This window comes from Melozone crissalis, unplaced genomic scaffold (genome assembly GCF_028551555.1).
Source record: "Melozone crissalis strain CALT ecotype California unplaced genomic scaffold, PUWL_Pcris_2 ptg000027l_1, whole genome shotgun sequence".
In the NCBI taxonomy this organism is placed as follows: Eukaryota; Metazoa; Chordata; class Aves; order Passeriformes; family Passerellidae; genus Melozone; species Melozone crissalis.
In genome coordinates, this window is record NW_026535805.1 from 66,735,507 (window position 1) to 66,753,002 (window position 17,496).

Here is a 17,496-nt window from a genome sequence, read left to right on the forward strand (position 1 = left end):
CAGCCTTATTTAACAGTTTCATTAATAGTATTAAAGAAAGCAAGTGAACAGCATGTTAATGAAGTCAGCAGATGATGTAAACAGCAGGAAACAGAAAATAAACGATACTTAAGAGGTTAGAAACATGAGCAGAAGGAATTATGTATCATATTCTGATTGAGAGAAATGAGAAGCTAATGCATCTGTGATAAACTAGTTCAGAACTGATTTTATATGCCTAATACATATTAACTAATTGCAAAAAAATACACACATTCAATTACACTAAAACATTTTATTTTCTGGTTGTAGAAGGTCCAGTTTGTAGTCACTATAATGTCTAAAAGGGAAATACTGTCTTTGAAAGAATGTGCAGATAGATTGTGTAAAAGACTAGACATGCAATTGCTGAGTTTCACACAAATAAATGGATTGGAAGAGCAATTTGCTGTTGTTCAGGCAGGGGTAATGTAGGAGGAAAGACAAATGTAATGAATGAACAAAAAAGGAATGGAGAGCAAGACTACTGTTATCCACATACCTGAAATGTGTAAGCATTTACAAAAGATATGATTTATTTAGCATTACCACAGATTTGATATCAGGAAAATATTCTTTATTAGATGAAAGCAATCTCTAGCCATACCAAATGAAGATTGAAAAAAATATATATACAGGCTGTAAAGCAAATTTAGTGCCAATTAATGGAAACCTAAAACAGGCTGTAGGCTTCCACTCACTTGCATACAGAAATGCCAAGTCTCTCCAACACCCCTGGCTGTGAATGCATGTAACAGAGTTCCTGAAGATTATATCTAACCTATACTTTTTCCCCCCTTTCCCAACAATATCCAAATTATAGGAGAGGAGACTTCCCAAGTGCTCCATTCAGCAAGACCAATCCCACACAAGCTCTAAAATATTTCCCCTTCCCCGGTGTGGTGACATGCACACTGCAGGCAGACTGACAACTACCTCCTCCAGTTGGAACATATAATCATCAATACCCTTCTGAGCTCATTTAAAATGTGACTAACTTAAGCCTCAGCTCATACATTGTCAAATCCCACTTGGTGAGTCTTGTTCCTGTTCCAGCTGGAGATGGGCCCACGCTGGAATTTGGGAATCTAGTTTTCACGTTCCAAAATTGAACAAAGAGACTCGGACTCATTTCTAGTTTCCTAAACTGCAGTCATGTCTGTAAGTAAAATGCTGAAACATTAGTTGTCTGGGAAAAATAAATGAGTGATGATTTTAAGAGATAAGCTGTGGCTACTCAGTGCAGTAGCTTCCAGCTTTTTGGTGCTGTTCCCAGAAATGCTTCAACCATGGTGAGGAGCTCAATTCTCTAATTAAAAAAAAAAATTGTATCAAATATTTTTCAGCTTTACACTCTCAAATTAAAGCTTAAAAACCTCCAAGGAAGGAAAGGAGGCCAGATTGGAGGGGGAGGAGGTGAGAGGAAGGAAACGGGTGGAGAAAACCACTATATTCCCAAGATGCAAGGAAAGTTGAAAAGTAGAAGAAAAAATATATTAAATCAGTGTAAACTAAGAGGTAAGTTTAAGGCATTTTTTTACATTGAATGTATGTTTTGTTGGGAATTTTTAGCAGTAAAATTCTGTATACTTTGCAAACATTTGAAATACATTTAAGTGAGGTAATTGCTTTTTTTTCAATTTCTTCTGCTATGAACTTGATCTATATTTTTATTAAGCCTATCAAAGGATGTGTTGTGCTGGTATTTTGCTACTTTTCTGCTGTTGCTGGGTAAAACTGTCTATTACCTCACCAATGACCTACATGAAGTGAAACAACATCCCATGGCAGCAGACAGGTTGTTTTGTTGTAGAGCTCAGCTGCAAAAGTTAATTGTTTATGGAGGCTTAATGGGCATTGTGCTCCTACTTACCTAACCTGCTGCAATTCAGTTGTGTGTTAGTGTAGCTTAGGAAAAGAGCCCCTGAAGTAATAGATTTTGGTATAGTTAGGAAGATAGTTGACCTGTGTTCTCAACTTGAGGTCAGAGCAATGTCTTACATTTTTATTAGTGTTGTTTCTGTTATTGCTATTTGGTGTACTGCTTGTGCAGGGGTTGTATACATTAAGTTTTGATCAGAGACCACAAGCCAGCTGCTGAATAGTAAAGCTTGGTGCACTTAAAAGCTCATTTGTTACTGGGATGTTGGTTGCTATACTGCCAAGAGCCTGCTAGAGATGCAACAGAATAAAAATATTGGTGATGAATATGAATGTGCTTGCATTGCTGCACCACAGACTTTGCACAGTTAAGTTTAGAAAGGAAGGAAGAAGAAATCTGGAAAAAGTAGAGGCAGGTGTAAGGAGGTTCTGCATAGCTGTACCAGCTGGGTAGAGCAGGGAGGCTACAGATGTTCCTGTAGCCCTCAGCACCCGCTGCATTCATAGACCAGATTACTTGCAGCATTTTTATTTGTGAAGGTTGGGAACAGTGTAGGGTAAGTGCAAGACAGCTGCCAAAATGGGAGAGACAAAAGCTCTCAGTAGCTGATAGTGAAAAAACAATACAAGAGATGGGGTTTGTAGGGAATGCTGCCACCTTCCTGTCTGATCCACATCCAGCTTCTGTTGTGTCTGGTCCTCTCAGGCTGGAGGTCATACTGTGTTTAAAAGCTTCTGATGTCTCAATTGTTCATGGTTTTATCCAGTCTTGTTTTTCAACATGTTTACACTATTGATTTAAAAAATGTTATGGAAATAGGTTCTATAAGTTAATTACATTGTCTTTGGTTTAAGCCTTATGTTTGAGTATTTTATGGATTGCCTCAAGTGTTTTGACTGTGAAAAGTGAATGCTTGTCATTGCCTCCTTACGCTGTCTGCTTATTAACTGAAAAGATGCGGTCTGCTTAGATTCCTCACGTCCTTGTTCCTCTCTGTGCATTTTCTAGCTGTGTTATGTATCTTCAGTGATTCAGGTGAAAATGTTAGTGATTTCATGCCTTCTGAAGACATGTATGTCTAATGACTATGCCTCTTGCTTGTGCTCACCACTTAGCCTTCCTTAACTTTTCTTAACATTTTTTTCAGAGTTGAACTGAATACTTAACTATTTCTACAGATAACAGTTACATAAATATATGCATGGCAGCTGTGCACTTCAAGATGAATATATTACGGATGAAGAGCTTGAATGCCACAGTATTTGTACTATTTTTATTCAGACACATCCTGAGAATTTAGCATCAAATGGCCTAATTCTGCTCTGAATCTAAAGCCAGTGAATTAAACCAGAAACTCCTACCAGACTTCACAGGATCCCACTCTGCTCTGCCTACTAGAGAAAAGAGTTTGACATCATTTTCCTAATTGTTCTGAATTGTGCATGAAGCTAGATATTAAGAAGGGCAGTCTTTTGTAAGAAAGGAAACTTGGGAAAAAAGAAACCCCAGTTGTTTAGTGGATGTTATGGTGGCATTGAGGCAAACAAGAAGATGAAGATGGCTGAGTAACAAGAGCTGTGAGGGGTGGGCAGGGAGAGCTGGACACAGCCCAGCAGGCAGGTAGCCAGCAGCTGCAGTGGCAGACTCCCAAAAGTAGCAGGGGTGCTCCTACATTAGTCAGGTACTCTGGTATCAGAATTCCTTCAAACATCCAAAAGGCCTTGGACACCTATGAAGGTAAATGGGAATAAGGGATCCCAAGCCACCTGTACCATTTTCAGCCTTGAGGTGTCTAAACAGAAATAAAAGGCAAGACAGAAATTGTGCTTTAGAACAGACTGGACAGCTGATGCCTCTTGCAGCCTTTATTTTGTTCTGTAGAGATTAATGGAAAGCATTTTCCTCAAACATTTGGAAGCCATGACCTATATTTTAACCAAATTCATAAATAATTAATATGGCTATTTAATTATTACTCCATCACCAGACCAAATTATCCAACCAATGAATTAATCATAATTATATTCTTCCCAGTACCTGTCATGTATTCTTGTTTTTTCTCATCTGTGGGTGCTTTGAACAGTAAGGGAACCCTTTTAAGCTGATACAGTTTAGTTTAGTATGAGACTAGAAGGAAAATAAATGTTTAAATAGATTCTACATAGAGAAAATAGAGTTTGGGCATTTTCCCAAAGTCAGATGTCTTTGCTTATTGCTAATGTCACAGAAGAGAAGTAGGGGAACACTCCAAGCTGCTAAAAACACCATATGCAAAAATTAGCCATTTACTTGGAAAGTAGCAGCTATCCATAGGAATTGATGTGTTGGCATTAGTACATCATCTCCAGGTGTGCTCCATCAGATTCACTTCACAACAGATTTTAGACAAGAGTGTCATGAAGAAATTCTGGCTGGCATTAAAAAAACTGTGCATGGCAGCACTTCAGGAAGAAAACCTGCCTTTTATACTGCTTATTTGAGGATTTATTCAAATGTCCAAATAGGTTGATTCTAGGGAAATAATAGCAAGATGGGGTAATAAACAACAAAAGCAGTCTTACCCTGAGCTTTGCTATATTCTCAGATTGTCCTTTTGAGACAGGGAATACCTCCCTGACTTAAAGAAGTCTTGGTAACACCTCAACAACTCATTCAATGCAGTATTCACCCAGCTGCAGCTGGATCAAATGTAATGGGGACAAAATGGTGTCAGCATTTTAAGGACTCTTTGACTTGAGTTTTACCAACAGTTCTGCTGGTAACTGGCAATAATAAAGGCTTTATTGTAGCACAATACCTGTTTTGGCCAAATGCTGTCCTTTTTCCTTCTCTCAAGTTGTGCCCCAGCAGAGTGTCCCTTGCATTAAGCATCTCTAGATGCTTTTGCTCTTTCTGGCAAGTGTGTATCTCTCCATTGTCCCTAGGTTTAAAAAAATAGATGAATATGCCTGAGAGTGTGGAAAAGAACTGAAGGCAAACCCTCTTCCTCTTAGAAAGTGATCTAAGCTGGCAGAGGACAGCCCCAGTAGTTGCTCTCCATGTCTACCATGCAGAAGGCACAGTGGATGACACTTCAGCTAAAGCAGAAATGTTTAAATGCCAAATAGATCGGATAAAGAAAGGCATTGTTTTTTACTATGTTCCTACATCTGATGTGCTCCAAACAAAACACCACTCAAAGAAAAAGCCAAATAGAAAGATCTTCTCTCTTCCACAATTTTTTCTATCCCTCTAGGGAATGCCTCCCTCTCCTGAGGTGGCCCTTCTTTCCCCAGCGGTCTCTTTCATCAAGGACACTCTGCCTGTAGTCACAGCAACTGTTAAAAATGCACAAAGTTCCAATGTGAACTTCATCCTCTTACTTGTCATCACTGCTATGAACACAGACAGAAAGAGAAAAAGGGAATCACAATCATTAAGATGGGAAATGACCTTTAAGATCATTGAGGCCAACTGTAGACCTAACACAGCCAGGTCTACCTCTAAACCATGTCCCTAAGTACCACATGTACATGTAAATAAAATCAGGTCCCTGTAATACATTCACTTTCATGTCCAGATATATTATTTAAGTATTGCTGTATAACAAATTATATTAGAAGTGTCCAATTCTCACTAGATTTTTCTTCCCATTCTTGCACATTCAGAAGTGTTCTTGCCATAGTTCAAAAGGAATCTCACAGATGGTTTCCTATCTGGCAGTTCTTGGGCCTTTCAAATTCCACTGTTGGGGCTTCTATGCTTCTATGGTTATAGGACTTTATCCTTGAAATAATTTAAAGTCGAATGGAAAGCAAGAAATACATGAGTACCTCTTCAAATGTTATTAAATGTTATTAATAGTCTTTATTATAACAGAATAGTTGTTTCTGAAGTCAAGGAAGAAGCTGGTTTAGCAAAAAATTTGAGACAAGTTTTGCCAAATTTCTCAGCAAATGAAATGAGAAGTGTTTTAAAGAAGAACTTTGATGTATGCAAGAGTGTTCATGCATTTATGACTTCCATATTTGAGGGAAAGTATGGTTATGTTTTGTGTTTTGGACAGTCTAACTTACCAATCAGTATTAAATAATTAATGACAAATATATAACCTGACTTTTATGGCCATCCAAGTTTTAAGGAAAGGGAGTTTTCCTCACGTCTGGTGCTCTCAGCTCTCTTGTGAGCTATACATGGTCAGGAAAGTGATTGGCTCTGTAAACTGAACTAATGGGTAAGGGAGGGATGGATCTGAAAGAAGCTCTGCTTCTTATTTCTCTTACAACACAACTGATCAAGTATGGTGAAGGAATCTGCTCTTGGTTTGAATCAGTGAGGCAGTATTGGTTGTCTGGAATTAGGAAGGAGTTGACTTTTGAGGTAGTTTCCTTCCCCCTCAGTGTATCTGATCATTCTCAGGTAGGCTAGACAAAACTGAAAACTGCATCTGCAGAGGCAAACTGTGTAGTGCATCAGCAGAAAAATACTCTGATGGAAAAACACCTTATTCACTATTAGTTTAGCATTCTATAACTTGAATAATAAATCACCTTTCTGATGATGAAGTGGCCTCTGAACTCTATGTGCCAAAACTGGGCTGTTTGAAAAACTGACCATTTACCTCACTCCAGGTGACATTCACTAAGCAACAGATCAGCCAAGAGAAGAGGAAACTGAATCTTCAGTTTATAACTATCTTAAGAAGAAAATAGGCACTCAATATCAGATTGCTATATTATTACTATATTTATTTAAAGAGATTATTTAAATGGGAATTGTTTTATGCCAACATTTGCCCTAGGAATGCAACAGTAACCAGCTTTGGCCCAGAGTAAAGACTGATTATTAGGCAAGAAATATTGTACTGACCTCCAGTGTCAAAGGTGTCATTGAGCTCCTAGCTGCTCAGTTTTCTTCTGGGAATAGAGTCATGATTTGAGCTTTTATGCTGAAAGTTCATGTTCAGCAGATGCCTTAAGGTGGAATTATTTCATAGAATAACAGAAATAGCTGAGTTTGGAAGACATCCCTAGAGATTTTTCAGTCAGAGCCCACCAGCTGAAAGTTGGTTGCCCATGACACTGTCCAAGTCAGTTGGGTTTTGTCATCCAGAATGGGGACTGCACAAACTCTCTGGGGAATTAATCCAATGTTTTATCAGTTTCATGGGGAAAAAAAAAATTCTAAATTTTGAGTGGAATTTCCTCTATTTCAATTTGTGCCCATTGCCTCCTTTACTGCCAGTTGATATTCTGAGAAGAAAATAACATAGGGACAGTTATTAATTTGTAAACTGCAGAAGACTGTATTGTTTACAAAACAAAGAGAGGAACAGCTAAGAAAGAATATTATCATTCCTTTTGTTACTCTATTCTGTAAATCTGTTTTAAAAACACCCACAGCAGACTAGAATTAGTAGAAATTATGTAGGAGGAAAAGTCTGAACTTGATGCTTTGCTTACCTCTCTGTCCTTTGAAAAGAGAGGTTAAATTCTTCCCTTTTAAAGTGCTTTTTCAACAGGTTTAATGGGTCCAGGACACTCAGCTGAATTCAAATTCATTGCCATTCTAAACCCACTAACTAACAAGAGTGATTAACAAGAAATTAAGTACTGTGCAATTTTGTACTTCAGCAGTGTTCTCCTCTGTTTCAGAATTATTTAGAAGTGAGATATTCGTAGCAGCTTTGTTAGAAATTGGCTATATCACCATTCTTTAATTAGTAATACATCTTGCAGCAAGGGGGTGGAGTGCTCATTCTCTCTTGGAACTATGTATGGATGTGTGTATATCTCTGAATCTCTAGGGCAAAAGCCTTCAGGTGTGGCTCATGAGCCAGGAAGTTATCCCCATCATGATGCAGGATGATAACTAGAGAAAGCATTAAGGCAGCCACAGCACAAAATTTATAAAATTTTAATATCTATAAATGAGTGAAGACTTTGACTGTCCTCTGGTGCCCACTTGTAATTAGTTTTGCTGTAGAAATCTATTCAGAATCACAGCTGTTATCAGGACAACATCTTTCTTCACCATCTATTACAAAAAACAGCCAACAGGTTTTGTTGCTGTAATTCACAGGCTCTCATCGTTCTACAGGGCTATATATAGTTCAAAGGTTCAATATCAATTTCTTTTATTTCTTTTAGTTTTAGAGGTTGCCAATGTTTTCATCAAAGTAGTGCTGAATATTACTTCACATTTGTGGATGGCTTTCCGCCATTATATCAAAATCCAGGGATCTGTGAGTATGAAACTGTGGTTGAGTATGAACCTGTTTTGGATATGAAATTTAATGGGTTTGATTACTGTCTGTAAACTACTTTGTTCAACAGATAATTTTTTTAGTATTATTATTTGAATAAGAATTTAAGATAATCCTATTTACACAATGGGGTGAAGAAAAAGATTAGCCAATATTTATTGCAGATAACTTTCAGAGTTTAGCTTAAGGAGGCAAAGGTAATGGCTGCTTTTACTGTCTCTGGGAGAGATTTACCTCTGTCTCTCTCCAATGGCTGTAGAGAGAGGGAATATTTTCAGCTTCCATTTTAAGGAAATATTCAAAGTTAGGTGTAAAGAACTGAAAATATCTAAGAAATGAATGTTCTTGAAAACTGCAACAACAAAAATACTCATGGCACTCTACAAAACTTTCTGAATGGAGAGCTAAGGTGTGAATTAATTTTAAAAAATAAGAAAAAATCCATGGAATGTTCATCCTCTCCTGATCTCAGGTATAAGGAGAATGAGTGTTTCTCTCTAACAGCAGTGTAGACTGGCAAATATATGTAAGGCTATTATTAGACAGAATTCTCTGGAAACTAGAATGGTTTAAGATTTAAATTTGAGGTATTCTCTTCCACTACAAGTATTATTTTAGTTTAATTTTTAGGGACATGAGAATATTTTCGTGTTGAATTTATCTCTTTCACTTCACTGCACAAGTTATAATAGTTGTGTTCATCCTGTTTTTCTGAATGTAATGTTTCTGTCACTGTGCTACTGCCAGTGATTATAATAGAAGTTCTTTTCATGTATGCCTTGTCTGACTGATTAATTACTTAGATAATATAAATGAGATCACAAGGAAGTTTTTCATATTTTTGTATGTTTATCTTTGCAGGTGTACATGTATTAATGTCATATGTATTCTGACTCATTCACAAACATTCTGAAAATCTTGTTTCCTGATTCAAAGCAGGAAAGGCAGCAAAATGACTTTTGTGCTGTTTTATAAAGCCAAGCACCTAAAATTATTGAATTAGATCAAATTATCAGAAATTAATTATGTGAATACATCTAGTAAAATATAGCTTTGAATATAATGTTTTCGTTTGAGAACACATTTGTTTGGAGTCTGTCATATGGAATCACTGAGCAACAGTTTATGATGGGTATGTCCTATAAGCTATTGCATGCCACTGTGGAAGTACTGATTCCAGCTTGGGATTGTAATTAAATACTAAAGGCCTGGAATTTAAATGCTTTTGGGTCTAAGCAAATGCTAAACTTCATGCTGAAGATGCAAGGTTAGGATGGCAAGGAGGGCCATATCATAACAAGGTTCATTTATCTAGACTATAATTCCTCCTGTTCATATTGGGGTAACTTGCATCTTACTGGAACTTCTCAGCTTTACCAAAGTTGGTGAAGTGAGTAGTTCAGATGATAAACTGACAAACAAGACCATATTGTCTTGTGGTTTTTTTGAGGACTACCTTTATATGACCTTTTAGTTATGGTTGCCACCACCAGACAGGGTTCTTTAAGCTATTATACAGTATGTTTGAAGTCTGTAATAGAAAAAGTTTTGCTTCTCCACACTCTCCGTAGCTTTCATTTTCTTCTCAAACTGTAAAGCTAATTTTCTTCAGGTGGACATTTTCCATTGGCTCCTTTATAAATGGACATTTTAACTTAAAAAGGTCCATGGAAACAAACAGAAAAAAAGCTCATTCTAGCCAGGAAAAAATAGGAGTTATCTATAAGAGTGGGAAGTAGAAACATGGAGGAGGCTTTCTGATGCTTTTTAGCATATTTTGCTAAAAAGCAGATGCTTCAAATGCTTCAAAAATAGTCATATGGCAGAAACTTGAAAGAACAGTAAAAGCTGTCAAAGCTATCAAGACTGTATGAAGTAAACTTATAAGCATAAGATGAAGCTTTCATTCTTTTCATGCTCTCCATGCTGTTTAAATATGTCCTTGCTGGTCTGCTCTTCAGAATTTTTATACTATATTGGTGCAAAAATGGAATATAATGGTTAGTAAATTAATTTTAATCTGGAGATTTGTCAGGTGTCATTCCAACCTTACCAGCATTTGACTACAGTATAACCAGGGCATAGCTTTAAAATAACATCATTGTAAAATATTCTTTAAAACAACCCCAAACAAAGATGTTGTCTATGACAGACATAAACCTAGTGTATCCAAGAGAGATTGCTAGCATGTAGTCAAAGGCTGATTAATGGGATCAGTAGATAAACTAAGCATATAAATTTAATGCTTCCAGATTTCTTGTAAAAATATAGACATATGGAAAGTAGGCAAGAGAATTCAGAACAAGGTTTTAAATAAAATCAAACCTAAGATGTGTTACTGCATATGCTGTATAAGCATAGATGCTGCTGGGAATACAATTGCTTCATCATCATGGGTTCAGTCAGTCAATGGATATTCTAGACAGTAAATCAGTGGAGGCTGTCATTATTGAGAGCTTATTATGAAACAATTTCAGAGGTTAGATATACAAACTAGTCATATCAGCTTAAGTGAAGAATAACTATTAACTTTTCAATATTCATCAAAAGCAGAAAGGCTATGTTTAGGTTTCCTAATGCTTATGAATAAATGACATTTTTATTACTTATCATTCCTAAACAGCAGTGTAATAATTACCAAATATTGATGACAATTTATGAATACTGAACTGACCCTGCGTGTTTGCATATATTTGTTCTGAAAGAATGATAGACTCATCAGCTTTAGAGGAAGTATATGCTGAGAATATAAAAAATATGAGCCAGCTGGTGCTAGATCTTCAGATATTAGGAGTACTTGATTTCAAATGAGATAGACTTGCTCTGAATATCATAATTCATAGCTCAGAGAACATGTGAAGCATCTAATCTCTCTCAGTGCGCTGCAGGAATTGTCACCCTGGTATGTTTTCATAATGCATGATACAGTTTACTCAAAGGCATTTGAAAACTTCTCTGATTTTCTATCGAGATTATTCTAAAATCAAATACATCTCAGTTCTACGAAAGGCTGCCTGATTATCTTAACTCAGCTACTACAAAAGGGGGAAAGCAAACAAATCAAAAGATATCAGAATACAAGTGATCTCTTATTTCCAATTTAAAATAAATGGAGAAACAACTTCATAGTTAATACCTCCATGTACACTATTTTTCATAGTGTATACTGGCAAAAAGTTGAAAAGATTGATTCCTCCCTATTCACAGTAATGGTCCAGAATAGGATGCATTTCTTGACTAAAATTTTAGGATATAAATATATACACCCATATTTTTCAATGTAGTAGAATTTCACTGTGCTAAATTGCATGGGTTGATGCTTCTGTGTTCTCATATGTCCAGTGTGGTGTCTATACTACTAACAGACTTGGCACTATGTTTGTCTTATAGTTTGCACTTATCAAGACAAAAATATTTGTGTCTTCATGGAACTATGCACTTTTCAGTTCTCTAAAATATGTTCTATTCTGTGTAAGGTTTCCTTACAATAACCAGTTATCTTTGATGTGTAGCCTTATCAAATGCTTCTTGAAAAATGCATACCATCCTCCACATCACTCAGCATTGTCTTCAAAGGGTTCTATCAACTTAGTTATGCAAGACATTCCTATTATACAGTCACAGTGGCTGGCTTTAATGGAATTAAGCTTAACTTAGTGGTCTCTTGCCAGTTGCAACAAAATTGTTTTCAATACATATTAAAAATGTTAACCTAGCTGGTGATTAAATATTTTACCCTTTCTAATGAGTTATTTGAATAGTGGTAGTCTCAACTTTCTAAATCTTCAGAAGATGGTTCTGCCATCACAGAGTACTGACTGTGAAAGCTCAGTAAATGCTTTGCTAATTGGAAAGCATTAGGAAGCAAAGCACATGTATGTACTTAAACAACTGAAGCATAGAATAAAAACAAAATTTCAGAGTGAAAGAGAGGAGTCTAAAATTCAGAAGAAAATTTCCAATGTTAATAACCAGAAAATAACAAGAATGCTAAAGAAACTTAACTTTATGATGCTGTATATATCACCTCAAGGTCTTGGAGATTTGGAGAACTTAATTTTAATTTTTTTCCCAAATGGGGAGGAGTATGTTAGTTATAGAGTTATAGTCATGATTATTATAGAGTAACAGTCATGATTTTATGCCATAGGAATAATTGCATTTTAATAATTGAATTGTATTTTTCAGTAGATTTTCAACTTAAGGACACATTTTGGAATGAAAAACAATACATAGAAAAAAATTACATATATTGACTGTTTAATTGTGTATTAACTGTGTATCATCAAGGCTGTCACCAGAACAACAAATATACAATAGTAAATTGTAGAGCATTAGGAAAAAATTAAAAATGGAAAGTGAAAAGCTTAAAGCCACAGTAATGATAGAGATACTCTTTTCATACACTTCTATGAAGGCAGTTTACACCAATACACACTGCAATACAGAGTGAAAAGGAATTAATGGTAGTGATATCTTGTGCAGCTTGGAAATGGAACCAGACTTTTGCATTCATTTTCATCTTGGAGGGAAGAAGTAGGCCGTGAAAACAAAGACATATTTTGTTAGTAGACAGAGTATTAAACTGAAGATCTTCTCCCACACATTCTGAAACAAGCCCATGTTTGTAGAGACAGAATTTGGGCTTTTTTTTAAATATGGGAGAAATGTTCTGGTTCCCCATTGCAACTGGCTCTATTATGATACGGGTGAGTTTAATCTGAAAGAAAAGTAAGCAAGTCTTTAGAGGGCTGTAGGTCTTGGTATGCTGTTGCATGCTTGAAGCATACAATGAAGCATTGGGAAATAATCCATTGATTATGTTGTGGGACTACAGTTGGACACTAGAAGCCTAATTAATATTTTGGTGAAAAGTGGCTATTGTTGTCTTATAGAATTTTCTCAGTAGACAAATAGACATTCTGTCTCCTAAACTAAGAACAAAATCATTATTGGTAAACAGAGTGCTGCAGCTTTAGCAAAGTATAGATTTTTCTTTTCCCCCTTCCCACTTAAATCAATGGGAATTCTAATCTGCTGAAGTACAGTTAGTCTTATGCAGAGAAACAAGGTGTACTTAGATTATGTAGGAAGCACAACTAAGACAAACCTGAATTATCTACATATCCTCTTTATTTGTTAGTTTAGAATTGTAGACTTATTCTGATATTAAAGCACAGACACTGGTTCCAGCTGAAAGGCTCCATAAAATAACACAACATGACTGTTAGCCTTTTTCTTTGCTAAAGAAAGTATGCATCAGTATCTGTAAATAACAAACGATAGGACAAGAGAAAATAGTCTCAAGTTGCACCATAGGAAGTTTAAATTTTAGGAAAAATTTCTTCACTGAAAGGTTGTCCAGTATTTCCCAGGAAAGTGGTGGAGTCAACATCCCTGGAGGTATTTAATAGATGTCTAGAAGTGGCACCTGAGGATCACGGTAAGTGACTTCGGCTCCATGGTTTAGTGGTGGACTTGCAGTGTCAGTTTTATTGCTGGACTTAATGATCTTAAAGATCTATTCCAACCTAAATAATTCTGTGATTGCAAGTATTGAAATTTTTAGAGATAAATAATGCCAGTAGAAATCTGTCAGGTGTTAAGAAGTGGCATGGTATCTGAGGAATTTTTCTCAGATGATTATTTTTCTTGCATTGAGTTGACCTCTTTGTTTGAGAAAAACTGCAGAAATAAGGGAAAGATAAAACAACTCTTCATCTGATGCTTATTTCATACAGTCTTACTCAACATTTAAAAAAACTGAGCATATGCAATCATGAATTCTGTTTGAGTCAGCTGTATGCTTCCAGATCATGTATCCCTCAGACAGTGGAAAACTGTCAGAACTAGATTCCTTTTTTTTCTATAATATTTTGAGAAACAGCTTCATAGATTTGTACAGTCTTAGGGATGGTATTTTTTTTTTTCTGTTAAAGATCCACGCTGTGTAGGGACCTCAGCTGTTATGTTGGTGATGATATAAAAGCAATTCATTAAGTTTCTTACAAGTTTGGCTTAGGTAAAGAAATATATATGTTATTGCATTGTCAAAATACTTTTCAGTGAAATATTTCATTTACTGTAAAAATCTACTTTTTGCTTGTCTTTTCAACCTGTAAAATGAATGGAGAAGATTAGTTAATAATAATAGTACAGCAAAATCTTCCACTGGCAGGGAATAAATTTATTCATGTTAGCACATTATGCAGTCTCAGGAGTTATCTTCTGGGTAAATGAATGTCGTGCCCCTGGAGGAAGCCAGACTGACAGGGCTCTTTGCTCAAGACTTCTATTCAGGTTATATACAGCACACAGGCCAGTTTCCCAACTGCCCTTCCTTTGTCCTGCACTGAAACAATGAAAGACAAATCCCTGTGTTCATGTTGATTTTCTTCTCCTCCATGGATTTTTTCCAGGGGTATCTTTAGAATTCAGTTGTCAAGTTATAGTTTGAAACAGGATGAAGCCTAACCTGGTCTTTGTCTTGTGAGAGCTTATTCCTTGCTGCTTTGTAGTGTTTTGTTCTATTACAGTTAAGGTGCCACATAGCTGGAAATTTCATTGTTCTAACTGGAGAAAGGACTCCAAACACTGACTAGGGAAATCCATACTGCACAGATTTGTCGTGGGTATAGATTTTCCAATACTTGCAATTTTTCGAAAAGAGACATTCCAGTTTTGGTCTATGTGAATACCATACATCCAGATTCAGATTTCACAATAATTTATTAAGGAAACTTTAGGAACTCATTTTAAAATGTTCTTTCCCTAATACCTTTATAGAGCTCCCTTCTGCATTGCTATGATGATTACATACACACTTAGGCAGACAGAGTGATTTTGCCTACCAACTGCATTAGTTTTGGAAACAAAATGAGCCTTCAGCACTTCCTGGATAGAAACAATAATTACAATGCATCAAAGTCATGAAAAAATATTTATCTCTGGAGCCTTATAAAGCATCAATTTAAATGATCTCAAAATTGGAGTGGTGAAATAGCTTTCTTGTATATTTTAATTCAGAAAATTTGTTTAGTTCTTAGAAATGTCTGTGCTTTTTTTGCCAGAATGCATTCAGATATTAAGTTTCAAAATATTGCTTTGTTTAGTAAGTAAAGAGAAAAAATATTAATGATTTCTGTTATCAGAACTTATAATTTTTACCAGAATTTCATTATTTGTTTTTTGAGGAAGGCATGAGTTCATCTTCAAGGAGATTGTAAAACAAAAGGGTGCAATACAGTAAAAACATTTATATGAATATTTCCATTTATTACTCTTTGGGTAGCTAGCAATACCTGTAGCTGTTCATGAACTGAAAGAGACCATTTAATTCTTCCAGTAACTATTCTTTGGATGTAGATAGGCCAAAATTCTTTATTATATAATCAGGTCCATAGCTTTTGACATAGGAAAGCCTTTTAGGTAAAATCCTAGTCTTAATAGTGATTCAAGTTGTTTTGAGTTTCTTCATGAGTGACATAAATAAACAGCTTAAAAAGCAGTCTACACACTGCCTGTTCTGTCAGAATTCTCCCTTTGCTCCCTTATTTTTTATAGCAAGTACACAATAAAACAAGCTCTTCAGTCAACTTGGATTTTTTATCACTAAACTTTGGTTATACTGGCTTTTCTTTCCTGGCTTTTTCATCTCTTTCTACCTCTATTTTCAGGAATGACCATTAATTCTTTTTCTTTTATTCTAGTTGTTAGTTCCACCAAGTTCTTCAAGAACATTACAAAAGTCTGTATATTTAACATAAACAGTAAGAAGAGTTCAAGAGTTTCATTGAATAGGTGTTGACTTAGGGAAGAGGAAAAAACAACCTAAAGTGAAAACTAATACATTAAAGATGTAATAAATTATTTTGAGTTTTGCCTGTGCTGTGACTGGAAACGCCTTTGCAAGGATGTCATCATAACAAGCAGTAAAGGAAATTCCACCTCTAGAATTCTTTTATTTGCTACAGTAGTGATGAAGAACACACCATTACATTAGAAACTAGAAAAGTATTTAAGATTACAATTACATTCTAGAAATGAAGAAAAAGTTAAAAATAGCTTAAAATGCTGTTAGATAAGTATTCACACCTTTCCATTCATTTTAGTGGAATTGAATTTACTTGCTAATGCCTTCAGAGCTAGACAACTTGTTTCAAACCAGGTACCATTAGAAATATTTTTTTTTTTGCATAATTTATTTATTAAAACATAATAGCAAATGTTATGGTAAGCACAATTAACAGTATTAGATACACAGAATATTTTTGCTAGCAAGACTAGTAAATATGTTGACATGGATTTGCATATCATCTTAAGTTATGGTGTAAACTACAGCATACTGTGAGGATGCAGTTTCAAAAACTTGAATATGCACTTGAGAAGATTTGAAACAGAAAGCATATCAATATGAAACTGCTCATTTATTATCCCCTCTTGCCTTCAAAGTTTTCTTGGAACTCCTGTTGTTCACACTCTGTCTATTATTCTTTAAGTTATTCATGTGAGAACAAGCCACACACTGCAGGCACATAACATAATTGGTAGCACTTAGCACAGTGTACAGCACTGTCCATTTTGTCTAGAAGACACAACCACCCTTAACACAGTTTTGGATACCTTTGTATTTGCACTCTAACCATGATTCTCCAGAAGACGTCAGCCAGTGTCCACAGCTCTGTGCCAAAACATGGGTTTGCCATCAGTTATTTGCAGGATTGAGACCGGTAAATGGAGCTGATTTGAACTGAACACAAGGGCCCTTGTGAGAGTCAGCAACTTGATTATCAAGGTGCTGATGCTGTTGAATACAAGGCCCTGAGTTTGATACTAAAAGCCATGGTCTGTGTGATACTGGATTTAGTCTCTGTAATTTTCTTCTACCTGTAAATGGAACTGAAAAGAACCCAGATAATACAGTTGTGTATGCTTGGTATATGTAATTTCTAAAGACACTTCCTGATGTCAAGGACTGTATTATTTTTGAACCTATAATTCTGCATCAAAGATTTTCACTGAAGAGTTGGAAAATTCAATACCCAGCAAAAATAATATCCCTTTAGTACAATGTTGTTTTTTTTTCTTGGTATGCTTCAAGGATGTGTAATTGTTTTAAATTATGTTATACATTACTTTGACATATTAACCTGCTGAAGGGGCTTTGTAAAATTGTGTGGTATTGCATATAGTTTTCTTATGGTAGCAATCAATACCTGTACATCTGCTTGAAGGCTTTGCATTTCTCAATAAGACACTCAAATTATACAGAAATAACTAAAATTATCCATTCAGAAGTTTGCTGAACAAATGTGTCTATAACTCCTGAAGAACCATACATCCACCATTCTTT

The 17,496-nt window shown here is 35.7% G+C and overlaps 1 protein-coding gene across 18 annotated transcripts in view; it reads left to right on the forward strand.

Annotated features, from left to right (window-relative positions):
- The window catches only part of DLGAP2 (DLG associated protein 2), a 450,442-nt gene that overhangs the window by 153,031 nt on the left and 279,915 nt on the right, over positions 1-17,496 (forward strand). For 7 of the 18 annotated variants that reach the window (XM_054280603.1, XM_054280605.1, XM_054280604.1 and 4 more), the window contains exon 2: positions 1,365-1,536. The exons of the other annotated variants lie outside the window; for them this stretch is intronic. In XM_054280603.1, coding sequence (XP_054136578.1) covers positions 1,365-1,536 — 172 coding nt within the window. The remainder of the gene's footprint in view (positions 1-1,364; positions 1,537-17,496) is intronic. 18 annotated transcript variants of the gene reach the window in all.